The 14,565-nt window shown below is 39.1% G+C and overlaps 1 protein-coding gene across 1 annotated transcript; it reads left to right on the forward strand.

Moving 5' to 3' along the window:
* Window positions 1-3,508: 3,508 nt before the first annotated feature.
* On the forward strand, window positions 3,509-12,865 carry cdc42ep1b (CDC42 effector protein (Rho GTPase binding) 1b). Its single transcript, XM_052132981.1, has 3 exons — window positions 3,509-4,131; window positions 5,433-6,967; window positions 11,730-12,865. Exons 2-3 carry the CDS (start codon window positions 6,505-6,507, stop codon window positions 12,341-12,343), a joined length of 1,077 nt encoding a protein of 358 aa, XP_051988941.1. The 5' UTR covers window positions 3,509-4,131; window positions 5,433-6,504; the 3' UTR covers window positions 12,344-12,865.
* The last annotated feature ends 1,700 nt before the right edge of the window (window positions 12,866-14,565 follow it).

The following is a 14,565-nucleotide window of genomic DNA, read 5'->3' on the forward strand; positions in this document are numbered from 1 at the left end:
GACAGACAGCGGTTCCTTCATTCTGTGGAAGAGGAATGTGACATGAACTCCCTCGAACACTTCTGTCTGTCTGAACCACACACATAATCACAGCTTTGTCCTGAAGAACAAGACACCTTTATGACTTTTCAATCGTTTCTTTTGGAATGCCTAATGTGCTCTAATACCTTGTGGTGGTGTAGTAGGTGGAGGACGAATCTCAGCATCTTCGCGTCTGAGACCGCCAATCCACCCATCTTATCCACATGACTTGTTGAGAATGTTACCGCGGTGATATAGCGTATGTGGAGGCTTCATGCCATCCACGCTTCATGCCATTCACCGTGGCATCAGTGGGATAAGATGCACGGGTTGGCGATCTCAGACGTGGAGGCAGCTGAGATTCGTCCTACCGGATTGAGGATTGGCTTCATGCCATCCACCGTGGCATCCACGCACAAATCACCACGTGCCCCACCACATTAGCAAACCACATTATAGTGATCACGAGGAGCTCCCATGTGACTCTACCCTCCCTAACAACCAGGCCAATTTGGCTGCTGAGGAGACCCTGGGATTCGAACTCTGCAATCTCCAGGGGTGGTAGCCAGCATCTTTACCACTGAGCTACCCAGACCACCCTTAAGAGAGAACACATATTCTGCTGTTCTGCCACCAGTTGAGCTGAACGTGTTTCATTTTCAACTGCTCAGGTCGCAACTCGCAAACATTTCAAAAATAAACGTTAAGTTCACTCGACAACATTTCGTTCATTGTTCTGTGGACCGACGAGGGTCAAACATCTAACCAATGAGAATACATTTAGGAAAGAAAAATCTCAAATGTGAGACTTTTAATAGTTTCTCTTCTCTCAACATTGTCTCAGACTGTGCTCAGAGGTGAATTAGAGGCCATTCACACTGAACGCGTAATGCCCTGAATAAACTTAGATGCATCGCAACGCATACGTCTTGAGACGCATATTTAAAAGTCAGATATCTCAGTATAAACTCAAACATTTCTCCGAAAATTCTTTACATCGTTCATTTGATGACTCTTTACTCTTACTGTATGTCAGTGTAACCAGTCCTACTTGACCCACTTCGAGTGGGATTTGAATCGGGGTCTCTGGCATGGGAGCTGGGAACACTAACGATACCATCATTTGCTAGAGCACCTCTTGAGGCCGAGGAGTGAGGTCTACACGCACTACACAGCTATCATATACCAGCTGGCACCCGTTACACTCACCCTTCAAAACCTCACTACCATCCGGGTCATGCCACAACTACAAATGGTCCCGCTCTGAGCAGGATTCAAACCGGGCTCTCTGGCATGGGAGCTGGGAATGCTAACGATAACATCAGTTGCTAGTGCACCTCTTGAGGCCGAGGAGTGAGGTCTACACGCTCTACACAGCTATCATATACCAGCTGGCACCCGTTACATTCACCCTCCAAAACCTCACTCCCATCCGGGTCATGCCACAACTAGAAATGGTCCCGCTCTGAGTGGGATTCAAACCGGGCTCTCTGGCATGGGAGCCGGCCACGCATAACGAGGAGGCTAAAAGCTGTTACGTCAACAACTGAATAATTTGTGTCTGAGAAGAAGTTTTGAACAGCATGAAACTGATACTGAGTCCTCCATTAAAACTCCAGAGAGCAATATGTTTTTCCTGGCCGGTTGCATCAGGTAAGCATGTCTGAACATGAGCAGTAAACTCCTGAAGAATTCTTTCCCAACATGCCACATCCACAAATACACGCTCTGGTTTCAGTAATCTACCTCTTACTGTTACTACTCTGTTGTGGTAACAAAAGATTCATCCATAATTACATGTAACAAAAATCCAGCAATTTTGCATCTGATCTGCGGGTGTTCAGAGCGGGATCATGACTCACACACATTCCATGAGAAACTAGAGAAAGGGGAAATTTATGGCCTTTTAATAAGAGTGACATCATATCTCAGACATCTGTGGGAATGCTGAACATATTCTTCAGTGACTGTGAGCTGATTGAAGCTCTCCACATGACTGTTATCGTGAGATGTACAGTACAGACATTATTTACTGTGGCCTCTTTTAAATCATGTGCAGCCTGAAAACCTGAAACCAAGGAGACTCGTTCAGGAATTCTGCTCCGGAGTCTGAAATGATGCTCATTTGCATTGAGATCCGCTCAAACTGTGAGCTTCATTCTGCAGTGACTCAATGTCCAGAGCTGCTTCTCTGGCCGCTGTGGTTGTCTTGACACCAGCCGCAGTCAAATTAAGGAATAAAGGTTTCCTTGAGATAAAGAAGTTGATTCTGGGTGAGTAGGAAGCGGAAGCAAAAGAAGGTGCTGTGTCATACATGAGTACAATACCCAAAACCCACACATCATCGTTACAGAGTAACATCTCATCCATCTCCTCACTCCCACTATATCTGTCTGATGTCATGTTAATGGATGAATGAATAGGGAAATCCACCTGTACAAACATTCAGTTAGCCTGAAAATGACACACAGTCTACTCAAAAATATACATCATGCATTTGTCATTTTATCACATGAATCAAGTTTTACATGTAAAATGTCACAGTAGAGCACAACAGTCTGGTTCTAGAAGAAAATATCCCATTTATTTTATCCATAATCATTTTTAAGGATTACGCATAATCCTTTAATGACAGACCTACTGAGAGCTCTGGGGTTGTTAATGATGAAGTCATCCGTACATGTTATTTCAACGTATTTTAAAAAAAGTGTTTAATCGAAGAATTCCTGGTGAAGAACTACACTACCCATAATGCATTAGATAGATCCACCAATCAGAGAATCACAGCACACACAGTGCACCAAAAGATCTCTGCAGTGACCAAGTCGCTCTCCCTACACTCTCAACTACTCATATATTTGTATATATGTGAATATTTTGTTATTAGATTTAAATATGCTGTTTCTATATTTATAACTAACAACTTTAAATCAAAAGTTTTTGATTTAGATTTCATCGTTCATTCCCTCATTAAAGACGTTAAGTACACAGTCTTGTACTTTTGTATTTTAATTGATTTTCAAATACGTTTTTTGTTTAAAATCAAAGTTTGTAATGTTAAAAATGAAAAGTACAAAAAACACTTTCAGAGACAAGATGGCTGAAAAAGTTGCGCTCTATTGTGACTAAAGTTTGTGAAATGTTACTATTGCTTTAAATCTTTCTAGATTGAGTGACCTCTGTTTGGTGCGCATTTAATTGACATTTATTCATTACATTAATTAAGGCACACTGAAATGGGTTCGCCTTGAGATAAGAGCGCTGTCAAGCTTTATGGACCATAAAAAAACATCAGCCCACACAAAACACCATCAGAACCATTTGTAAGGGCGTTTACATTTCCAATCTGTGCAGAGCTCCACAGTTGGGACCTTAATGGACCTTTATGTGACATCTGCAGACTTTGAGGCTTCAGAAACCCTGTGGCTGTATGCACACGCTATTAAAAGTTAGAATGAATGTTGTGAGATGGTTGTGAAAGTGTTGCGGCAGCCCAATGTTGGCAGTAAAAGCGTCTGGCTCGACATTCAGGGTGTGTCTGTGGTCAAGCGGACTTTGAGAAAGAAACAGCAGCTGGAGGACGGAAAAAAGGAACAGTTGGGAAGTCTCATAAGATCACAGGCATCTGAGCGGAGACATCGATTTCAAATGAAACAGAGAGACTGTGAGAAAGAAGATTAAACCTTGAAACAATAGTATGTGTGTGTGTGTGTGTGTGTGTGTGTGAGAGAGAGAGAGAGAGAGCGAGAGAGAGAGAATGTGGGACTTTAATTTTGTCCTCGCTGTGGGAGACTTCAATCCATCGTCCAAATCCTCAAAACTATTTTCTATCAAAGTTCCTCCTCAGGCAGAGAATGTTTGACTTGGAAATGAAAGCAGTAACAGAGCGGAAGAGAGGATAAAAAAAGAAAAAGAAGGAAAGGGAGCATGTGTGCATTTGATGCCAATTCCTCCAAGCTTGTGCAGCAAAGACTTTCACAAGTGCACATTTTAATGATTCGTGCCCGTCCAAACGCCCACCTCATCGTGCGCGTGCCCGTCCTCACGGATGAGAAGTTTATTCATCAAAAGCAATCATCTGAAACTCTGATTTTATCCTGTGTCTTTGAGGTAAGACGATCAGATTTGATAGAATCAAAAGAAAATATTAATGTGTTTTAACATTTAACAGACTCTAGGAGAAAAATTACATTTGTTATTTATTCCCATTTCTATAGTTGAATTAACTTGAGGTTGAGTGTTTATAGCACACGCTTGTGCAAATACACACATTTTACTGCAGAGTTCATAATCTATAATAATCTGTGTGGGATGGGAGTGCATGCACATGATGTCATCGCTTGAGAGATGTGTTGCTAAATGAGGATATCAAGTCTTCAATCGTTTCTGTAAAGCTAAGATATTTCATTTATAAATCATATATCCATATATAGCATTAATCATCATTATGATAATTTTGTGGGCAAAACTTTTAGAGTGGATTATGAAATAATACTAATAAAGGGCTGATTGTTGACGCAGAGACTCGCCACTCTGATTATATAACAATAATAATAATTGTACACTTGTTGACTGGACAGACACTCATATATCTTTAAGAAATAGCCCACGCATTACCCATTACCCATCAAAGTTAATCGTGTAATGTTAAACAAAATGAAATGAAAGATTCCTCAGTTCAGTTTGATGGACATGCGCATATGTTAAGTGTCCTGTGGGTTTGTATCATCGGACGGTGGGGTACAATTGCGAGTGGTGTGGCCAATGGGGTGGGCACGCTTTGGTCCATGGTGGCTACCCCTGGCACCCCGCTAGCTCCGCCACTGTTCCTAGGACCATTGAGATTTTTTATTTTCAGGACACTTAAAATTTCAACCCCAATTCTCATTACCATAATGCATTTTACTTTCACTCTTCCCATTGTTTCCAATGATGATTCTCATTACCACAACACAGTAGTTAAACAGGATATGGTTGCACTTAAAAAAGGGAGTGATACTATGATATACAAATACTTTACAATTTATTAATATATCAACTTTTATGTTGCGGTAATGAGAATATCATAATGACATTGTAGTAATGAGAACTGGAAGGTCACAAACACCTAAAGGCCCCTAAATATGCTGACGATTTAATGTAATATTTGTTTCTCTTGATTTTTTGTAGTAAAATAGGACCAGGACATTTTCCTTAATAGGAATCGTTAAGTGAATTTAGAAGCAGAATTGTCCATTTCCTTACGATTCCTTTACAGTGAATATGCCTTTATAAAAGACCAATCGATTCTCACTTTACCGAGTGAGTTCCCAAAATGAAATCTGAGATGTTTCATATGGCCACTACACACAGACCATCATACAGATTCTCCTGAAACAGAAAACTGCTTTTTTGATTTCTCTCTTTCTCAGGACATTTGTTGTGGCATGAAAAGAAACGGCTGACTGTCAGACGACTAAATGGATTGAGACTCTCCAGTGGAATAAAGAGAAAGAGAAGTGAGAGGGACAGAGAGAGAGAAAGAGAATAATCCATCTAATCCGATCAAACCTTCTGCCGACACAGACAAAACTCAGCAGGATTACACGAGCGCTAGCTGCTGATGAGCTTTAGCGGGTTTGTTTTGGGGGCAATAGACACTGACTGTCAGCGGTGGGCTGTGAAAACACTAAAACGACACATCAGAGGTCAGACAAGTGGACGTCAGGTGGAGTGTAGGACACACTGTTGGACAGATCTCACGGAAAAGGACCGTTTGGACTCGTATCGGGACTGTGCATATGAACTTCACAATCCTGGAGCAACAACGCTCAACTTTTGGCGTGGAAGACGTTTAAGTTGTTTTAGACGTATGCGTAAGACATCTTGGTGATGTAAACTGATGTTTGAAACAAGCCAAATGAAATGGCTAAATTCTGCCATGTGTAAATCTAATGAACTTATCTCTAAACTCGGGCTTTGGAGGAATTTGGCGATTGTTTTTTAAAGGCTGGTGAGGCGTTAGAAAGGTGTTGAAGATATTTCGTGGATCACAGCTGAGCAAGAAACCCGTTTGTGTTGGAGTTATGTGCTCATTAAAAGGTGTTTAAACTCCTTGGAAATCCTATTAGACTTCTTCAACGGGTTATTTATTAACTCTTGGTTGGGTTGGGCAGCACACGCAGAGCCGCTCAGAGCCACTCGCTCATAAACGGATAGAACAAACACCAGAAGACACGCTTGTATCTCTGCATAAACAGCCATTTAAAAAATCATTCATGTATTTGAATCTAGTATTAGTGGATCTGATGTAATCGGTATTCAGCTGGTTGACCGATGGCGCTTGAAAATGTATTATAATTAGATATGTTGTTGAGCACATCACAATAGCCAATCTTCAGTCCAATTAAGATATTTCTGGACGGTTTTTCCACTAGTGATTTTTCCCCCGAGTTTCTTTCTCTCTTGATCTATTTTACGGATTACTTTGAATATTCCTTTGCCATGAGTTTGGGAAAGTTTCCTGCGATTAAAGGGCTGGTCGCCACGTCTAACAATAAACGGCGCTTTAAAAGCGAGCTATCCGTGGACATGATCAGCCCGCCACTGGAGGACTTCCGACACACTATGCACGTTGGCCGCGGTGGCGACGTCTTCGGTGACACGTCGTTTCTGAGCAACTACGGCGGTTCAACCAATGCTGAAGGACCAGGAAACCCAGATTCACCGTCTGGTTCAAAAACATCAAGATTTCTCTCGCGCACGCTACGACACGTACGGAAAACCCCGCAGGCCCGGCTGAGAGGAGGGTCACGTGACTTCTCTTCCCCTCCCCCGCCAATATCACCCATCATTAAAAACGCCATCTCTCTGCCTCAGCTGAACCTGGACACTTCCAACGGCAGCCAGAAGAGGGCGCTGATGCCCATCTCCATCAGTTCAGCCGATCAGCCGCTCTGCTCGTACAGTAAGAGCCTGTACACAGACACACCACAGCTACTGAGAGGAACTCAATCTATACAGTTAATGATCGGTTTATACTTACACAGTGTAATACCTACCAATTAAGGGGAAGTCGTTTATTGCATTTACATGAGCACATACATTGTCGGCTTGTTAATGATAATCAGAACGTGCATGTAAATGCACTTATTATCTGTCTACTAGAGGAAGCATTACACATCATAAAATAAATGATCGAAAAACTAATTAAAATGAAAGAAATTAATATTACAACATGCAACATACTGATAAAGATTCTGGGCCCTATTTTAAGAGTGCTAGCATTGAACACTGCGCTATGCCATGAGTCATACATGCAAAATCAATGGGCATGGCCTTGAAGTTTTGATATTTTTGTGCAAGCATGCGCTAATTTAGCCGCAAATGGGTTTGGCAAAATCGTGCGTGCATAGCACTAATCAAATCACTTTGTTGTCACTCAACCATATACACAAGTGCAACAGTATGTGAAAGTCTGGGGTGCGGTTCTGAGCAACATAGCAGTCATGACAATTATAATAAACTTCTGATTTACACATAACACAGTTTACATGCCTGTTACACAACACAATATACAATATACAACAAGTGTTGTGTTGTATTGACATTCGGGCTGTCAGTTGATAGTCAGTTGTCAATGTGTTATTAAGAGAAATATAAAAGTGAGTCCAGTCTGAGGCAAATAAAGTGCGGTGCTGATATATATATCGAGAGCGATCAAGAGTTCAAAAGTCTGATGGCTTAGGGGAAGAAGCTGTCATGAGCTGACATGAGCTTGGACAAGTGCAATTTAATTCTGAGTTTCTTCTCCGGTTATTTCACCATCTGCGTCCAATTATATAGTCCATTTCCTCAAGCACCAGCGATATAAACAAAGCCAGCACATTCATGAAGTCGATAGTGTAAATGGACTGTATTCAATAAATTAATTAGAAATTCAAAATGATGCACTAAAGGGTTAGTTCACCCAAATATTTAAACTATCCCATAATTTACTCACCCTCAAGCTATCCTAGTGGTAAATGACGTCCTTCTTTCAGCTAAACACAATCGGAGTTATATTAAAAAATATCCGGCTCTTCCAAGCTTTATAATGGGAGTGAATGGTACCTTAGATTTTGAAGCCCAAAAAAGTGCATCCATCCATCAAAAAAGAAATCCATACAGTAGATTTGTATTAGTCTTAATATGGTGTGTTCATGCATCTATCCAGTCATTCCAATTGTCCATTCATGGCAGCAAACACTCTCGGCCTCTGTTGGCATTTCCTGCATGAGCACCACCACGTCTCCCGTACTCTCCGTCTACCAGATTCTTCTGTTTGTGTTGCTTCTGCAGCTCCTCCATCTCCCGGATTTCCAGGTTGGTTTAGCTCTGGTTCAAACAAACAGGGCTGGGAAAAAACTCAGTCTCTTCTTCTCTTATATTGAAATCCTTCGACATTTTTCTCCAATAAATTGCGACCGGTGTTTTGTTTTGCTCTATCCTCTGCGCTTCTGCATTCATCACTTCTCACCGGAGCTTACGCTACGCCAACAATATATGCAGTGAACGCGCGGACGGCCAGTACCGGAAGCCAGTGATTATAGTTTATAACGTTATAAATATGGATATTTTACTTACAAAAATGCATCGCTTCACTTCAGAAGGCCTTTATTAACCCCCTGGAGCCGTATGGATTACATTTTTGATGGATGGATGCGCTTTTTTAAACTTCAAAATTCACTCCCATTATAAAGCTTGGAAGAGCAGGATATTTTTAATATAACTCCGATTGCGTTTGGCTGAAAGAAGAAAGTCATATACACCTAGGATGGATTGAGGGTGAGTAAATTATTGGATAATTAAAATTTTGGGGTGAACTCACCCTTTAATGTGTACTTGATGAATGTCAAACATGTTTCTATAACAGTGACATGCATGGACAATTTAATTCTCGGCAGAATTTGGAATTTAGCTCAGTTAACATACACACAAATCACGACTATTAACAGCGATTGTATCAGCACACGCTTCACTTTTACAGGTCCATTTTTGAAAAAGTTACATTCATTTATATAAAGAAATTTCTAAATGAAAATTACATTTTAAACTAAAATATAATCAATGTAATGAAGTGGTAAAAAACCTTCAGCACTGAATAAAAATCACTCTACAACAGGTTGAAAATACCAACATAAATCATAAATTGTAAAAAAATTGTAAATATAAACATAAAAATAATAATTGAAACATAAACCATTACCTATAGATAGTTTAACACAAATCTCATAAATATTTGTTTAATTAAATGGCTATAACTGTGATTGGCAAGGATTTAATTTGAGTTTGGACATGAACATTATTGCCATCTGCTGGTGGAAACTACAAACAAATACAGGAACTGATTTTACTGATTTAGCTCTAAGATAAGATTTTGAAATGTTTTAGCACAATGACCTGTTTCTCTGGAAAATAACTAATTGCGCTTTGCGGCACTTCATTAACATACATGCACCTACATTTTGCACTCATAACAGAGCCCATATATTTATTTTATATATTTTTAAGGCCTTTAGATTTTAATTTTTTGTACTTTATTTAAACAGGAAACAAAACTCACTAAGATTAAGAACGTCTTTTACAGAAGTGTCCTGGCCAAGACAGGCAGCCGCAGATGTTTACAGTCTACATTACACACACACACACACACACACATATATATATATTAGGGCTGTCAATCAATGACATTTTTTAATCCAATTAATTACATGGTGTCCCGATTAATTAATCGCATTTAATCCCATAAACAAATATTTGTTGAGAAAGCCCCTCATATAACAATAACTCAATATATAAAGATGAAATAATGATCTTACCTTTCTATAAGATATAATTAGTTATCTTTAAATATTGATATATATACATACATATATATATAAAATAAAAATATTCAGATAATTAAAATGCATTACATTCTTGTGGCAGAAGAGTTCATCATTGATAAGACAGAAAGTAGCTTTAGAATACAATGTATTGTTTATTACCATATTATTGATCATAAGTCAATCATTGACACACAGTTCACAGTAATCCATTACACAAGTGAATTTATCAATCACAGATTTATTATGAGGGCTTGTTTAAGGATGTACACATGAGTCAGACATGATTGTGCAGCATCTCAGGTGAGTTGAGTCATAAACATACATTTTTAGGTCACTGTGTCAATACTCAATCTTTAAACACATCTTCAGATGTCTTAGTTTGGATTTGCGCTCCATCAAGTGTTTTGAAGGCAAGAATGTAACTCATGTTTGTGTTGTTCTGCTGAAGTGTTTCTTCACTGTATAAACTGTGTGTTGCTCACACAGCTGAAGTTTCACTTACTGCCCTCTGGAGTAAACAGGTGGTACTACAAGCATTTCTCAGGAATCTTCCGGGAGCATTGCGAATAATTGCGTACATTTTTTAACGTGTTATTTTTAAATAAAATCGCATTGAATTAACGTGTTAAATCGACAGCCCTATATATATATATATATATATATATATATATATATATATATATATATATATATATATATATTAATTAAATATATGTCATTATTTTTTATGAAATCCTCATTTTGAATGTTTTTCACAGGTGCCTAAAACTTTTGCACAGTACTGTATATCTACAACATTTGTCCTCAGTCCATTCTGACGAACTTGCTTTTGCTCCGTATCGCTCCCCACTCCTCAACTATCGACTCATCTACCACATCCGGGTGCTTCCGAAAACATAGCAGCTGACTCGATGTGTTTTGAATGAATGAAACTCTTAAGGAAACTGATCTCTGAACAGTTTGAAAAGCACCTTATTTTCATCCTGCCTCCGTAGCAGCGGTGGGGAACCTTTTCTCCATTAAGGGCCATTCGAGTATTTACGAAACTATTCGCGGGCCATGCATTAGCTTGCAATTTCTGATTGAGGGTTGAAATTAATATATGCGTTCCGTTACGTGCTCACACAGCAGGAACACAAAAGGGTCTGTCTATTATACAATATTTTGTGTTGTTATCATTTCAAATTATTTTCAAACAATACTTGAAAGGACATTTTAAATTGAAAATTGAATCAAGGCCATTTTTTACTTTTTAAATTATTTTGCAAATGGCCTCGCGGGCCGGGTAAAATGGTCTCGTGGGCCTTATACAGACCTGATGTTCCCCACGCCTGCTATACAGCCTCCGAAGTCAACATTTTACAGTTTCGGACACAGCACCGGTTTCGTGGTCACACCTAAAAAAACTTGCGTGAAGGATGTTTCCACCTTTCAACTTACGCGTTTGCCTACAAATTGATGTCACGACTGAACAGTTCCATATTTAACCACAGATTCCCATTGGAAAAAATGGGGGGCGCTGTTGAGCTCTGGCCCACATGCCTGTAGCTATCAAAGTGCTTCATTAGGACTTAAAAATATAATTTAAATATGCTTTTAAATACACGTGTCAGTAATTTTAACGCATTTAAGGGTTTATGGTATGGATCTATGTTTTCAAGTTGATTCATATTTTGAGGGGGCAGACCGTGGCAGCGTAGAGGGAACATTTGGATTGAAATTTTATCCAATTTCATAATACTTGTTCTTCTCTTTAATATTTTATGATAATAAAGGGATAAGCTCCACATTCTTGTAAATGTTACTAATGTAACAATGAAAAGAGCTGCAGCAACATTTTATTTCTCTCCTCTCCTGCAGGCCTTCATTCTGGTTTTGTTACACTGCCTCGCTTTTCCCGGCTTGATCAAAATTTTGAAGAAACATCTGGAACGCTCTGCGCAGACTACAGACTTCTCGAGAACGGTGACCTGACGCGTTCTGACTCGCTCACCTCCTTCACAGTGGACCTCGGTCCCTCCCTCATGAGTGAAGTTCTGCAGTTGATTGACAGCTCCAGCAGCCTCTTTAGTATTAGTAAGAACATGGAGAGAGAGGAAGAGGAGGAAGAGTCAAGCTCTATGTTTGAGATGGAGAGCCCATCCATCTCTTCTGTAGACAGTGTGAGGATGTGTGTGAGCAACAGGGGGCTCTCCGACACCCTACATGAGACTCAGCAGGAACATGATGATGATGAAGTTTGTAAACAGACAATGACAGATACATCACTCAGGTGTCCAATCAGAGCAGAGGTGAGTATGGAGCCCAGGAGGTTCCAGCAGGCTGCTAACGTGCTAGTGCGTCACTTTGGAGGTGGCAGCAGTCTCTTAAAGGAACAGCATCTACCTGAAGAAGATAATAACAGGCCTTCATCATTCAGCCACAGGAGGGCGCCACACACCTTCCCTGAGACAGAAGAAGAAATCAAAGTGTAAAGGACACAATATGAGAACAGTCAACTAACAGACAGAAGTGTAAGATACAAGGACCTGAAAGAGGCATGCTCATGATAGAGACCACAAGTCTTTAAAGAGTTACTTTTATAACCAGTTTATAATCATGAATATCATTTTAACCCCATTATTGCAAACTGTGCAGTTCTTTTAACATTTTTAGTATATTGTTCTTCTAAAGAATTGAATATAGCAATGTTAGTGACCAGTGGGCACATATATATGCATATATTGAGATAATATTGCCCACTGGACACTTTCAAACTGAAGCTTACTTATAGTTGCATCTGCATATTATAAAGTGTTTTAACACTGAAAACTGGCTAAAGTTTGCTAAAACAGTGAAAACAATATAATCATTTCTAATATTTTTGTCATTACAATGTAATTTGATAAAAGAATGATTAAATCATTTATAAACCGTAACTTGTCCAGTTTTATGATTGCTGTTATGTGCACATATGTGTAGGCTTAATTTATTTCAATGACAGATGTTCATTAATGCAGTACATATACATGGAATTGCGTTAGATTTTAATGTATTGTAGGAAAAAATATATTTATTAATTATCAGTTAAAAATAAAGATATTTTGTGAAATATGTATTTGAATTTTATTAGATGAGCAGATGGTTGGACTGGGAATTCAGTCATGACATGTTCAGTCATTATTTGTGCGGTGGTCGTTTTATGTCACACATATTTAAATGTATGCAAATTAAGTCGACCCTGTGTCTGTGCACCTGGCATCCGAGTGTTCTCGTGCTGATTCAGTTTCTGCATGTGACAAAACATATAAATTCACACTTTAATTGTGAATCAATTTACGTTTACATTTATGCATTTGGCAGATGCTTTTATCCAAAGCGACTTACAGTGCACTTATTACAGGGACAATCCCCCCGGAGCAATCTGGAGTTAAGTGTCTTACTCAAGGACACAATGGTGGTGGCTGTGGGGATAGAACCAGCAACCTTCTGATTACCAGTTATGTGCTTTAGCCCACTACACCACCACCACTCTATCAATCCACCACATCCTTTGCTCTGTACATTTTCCTGCTTTATTGTCCTTTGCCGATCACATACCTGACTCATTTAAAGCATTTTATTTGTATTTATTTGTATCAAATGTTTTGAGCATTTTTGTCTCCAGACAAGAGACATTTTGCACTTTCAACAATACATGTCCCCTTTCCAAAAGCTTCCCAGCCAAAAATAAAAAAAAAATGTTTTTCATGAAAAACTGTGACTGAAAGTGAAACAAACTGAAACATAAATTTGTCATAAAGGTCATTCATAACCAGACTGGGGATTTTCCCTGTGTAAATGTGCAGTGTACCACCGAGCTGAGAGTAATGCAATGTATGCTCTTTGCCAGTGCATCTTCTAAAAATAAATCCTTTGGATTTAAGTTCATCCAATGTGTCCTCAGAGGACTTCACCACAAACCTATTTTGTGTGTAAGGACACCACAGAGAGGACTTCATATGACTGTTGAAGTTTAATATATATATATATATAAAAGCAATATCACACTCGCAATCATGCTATATGGCCTTATATCAGCACTGCTGTGATTCGGCCGCAGGTCGAGTGTTGTGTGTAATTACAGCAGCACTGATTATACTGATATAGCACGATTGCAAGTGTGATATTGCTTATATACAATAGTTCAATGAACAAGTCAATTTAAAAAAAATTGGAAAAACTGAGTATAGTCATAAAAACACATTTCTGCTGGAACTACTTTATTACGCGCCGGATCAGAATCTGCTGTTGCTGGTTCAAAACATTGAGGCTGGAGGTAAATATTACACCTCTCATCTTTCTCATAGCAGGGACATTTAATTCCTTTATTTGTTCAGTTACATTATGTAATATTGTGTTGTAATATTGTGTAATATGAAGCTGACAAATGCGACCTCCGGAGGATGTATCCATCCAAACGAGACACATCCTATGCTATCAAACAGCTAATAATGTGTTGCTAATGCTAGACAAACCTTCTTCCTGTTTGCCACCACTGACAAGTTAGCTAGCTTGTAAAGATAAACAAGTCAAGTCAAGTCAAAATGTATTTCTATAGCACATTTAAAAGCAACAGAGTTGCACCAAAATGCTGTACAATAAAGAGTTGCGCATATAAAAAGAAAGCATTAAAGGAAAACATGCAGCGTACAATATATACACAATAAATAAAATA

This window comes from Xyrauchen texanus, chromosome 8, assembly GCF_025860055.1.
Source record: "Xyrauchen texanus isolate HMW12.3.18 chromosome 8, RBS_HiC_50CHRs, whole genome shotgun sequence".
Taxonomy (NCBI): domain Eukaryota; kingdom Metazoa; phylum Chordata; class Actinopteri; order Cypriniformes; family Catostomidae; genus Xyrauchen; species Xyrauchen texanus.

Excerpts from the sequence above, each read along its gene's own strand:
- cdc42ep1b (XM_052132981.1), top strand. The coding sequence starts at position 6,505 with ATGAGTTTGGGAAAGTTTCCTGCGATTAAAGGGCTGGTCGCCACGTCT. Across the intron at positions 6,968-11,729 it reads TCAGCCGCTCTGCTCGTACA|GCCTTCATTCTGGTTTTGTT; the intron begins GTAAGAGCCTGT and ends CCTCTCCTGCAG.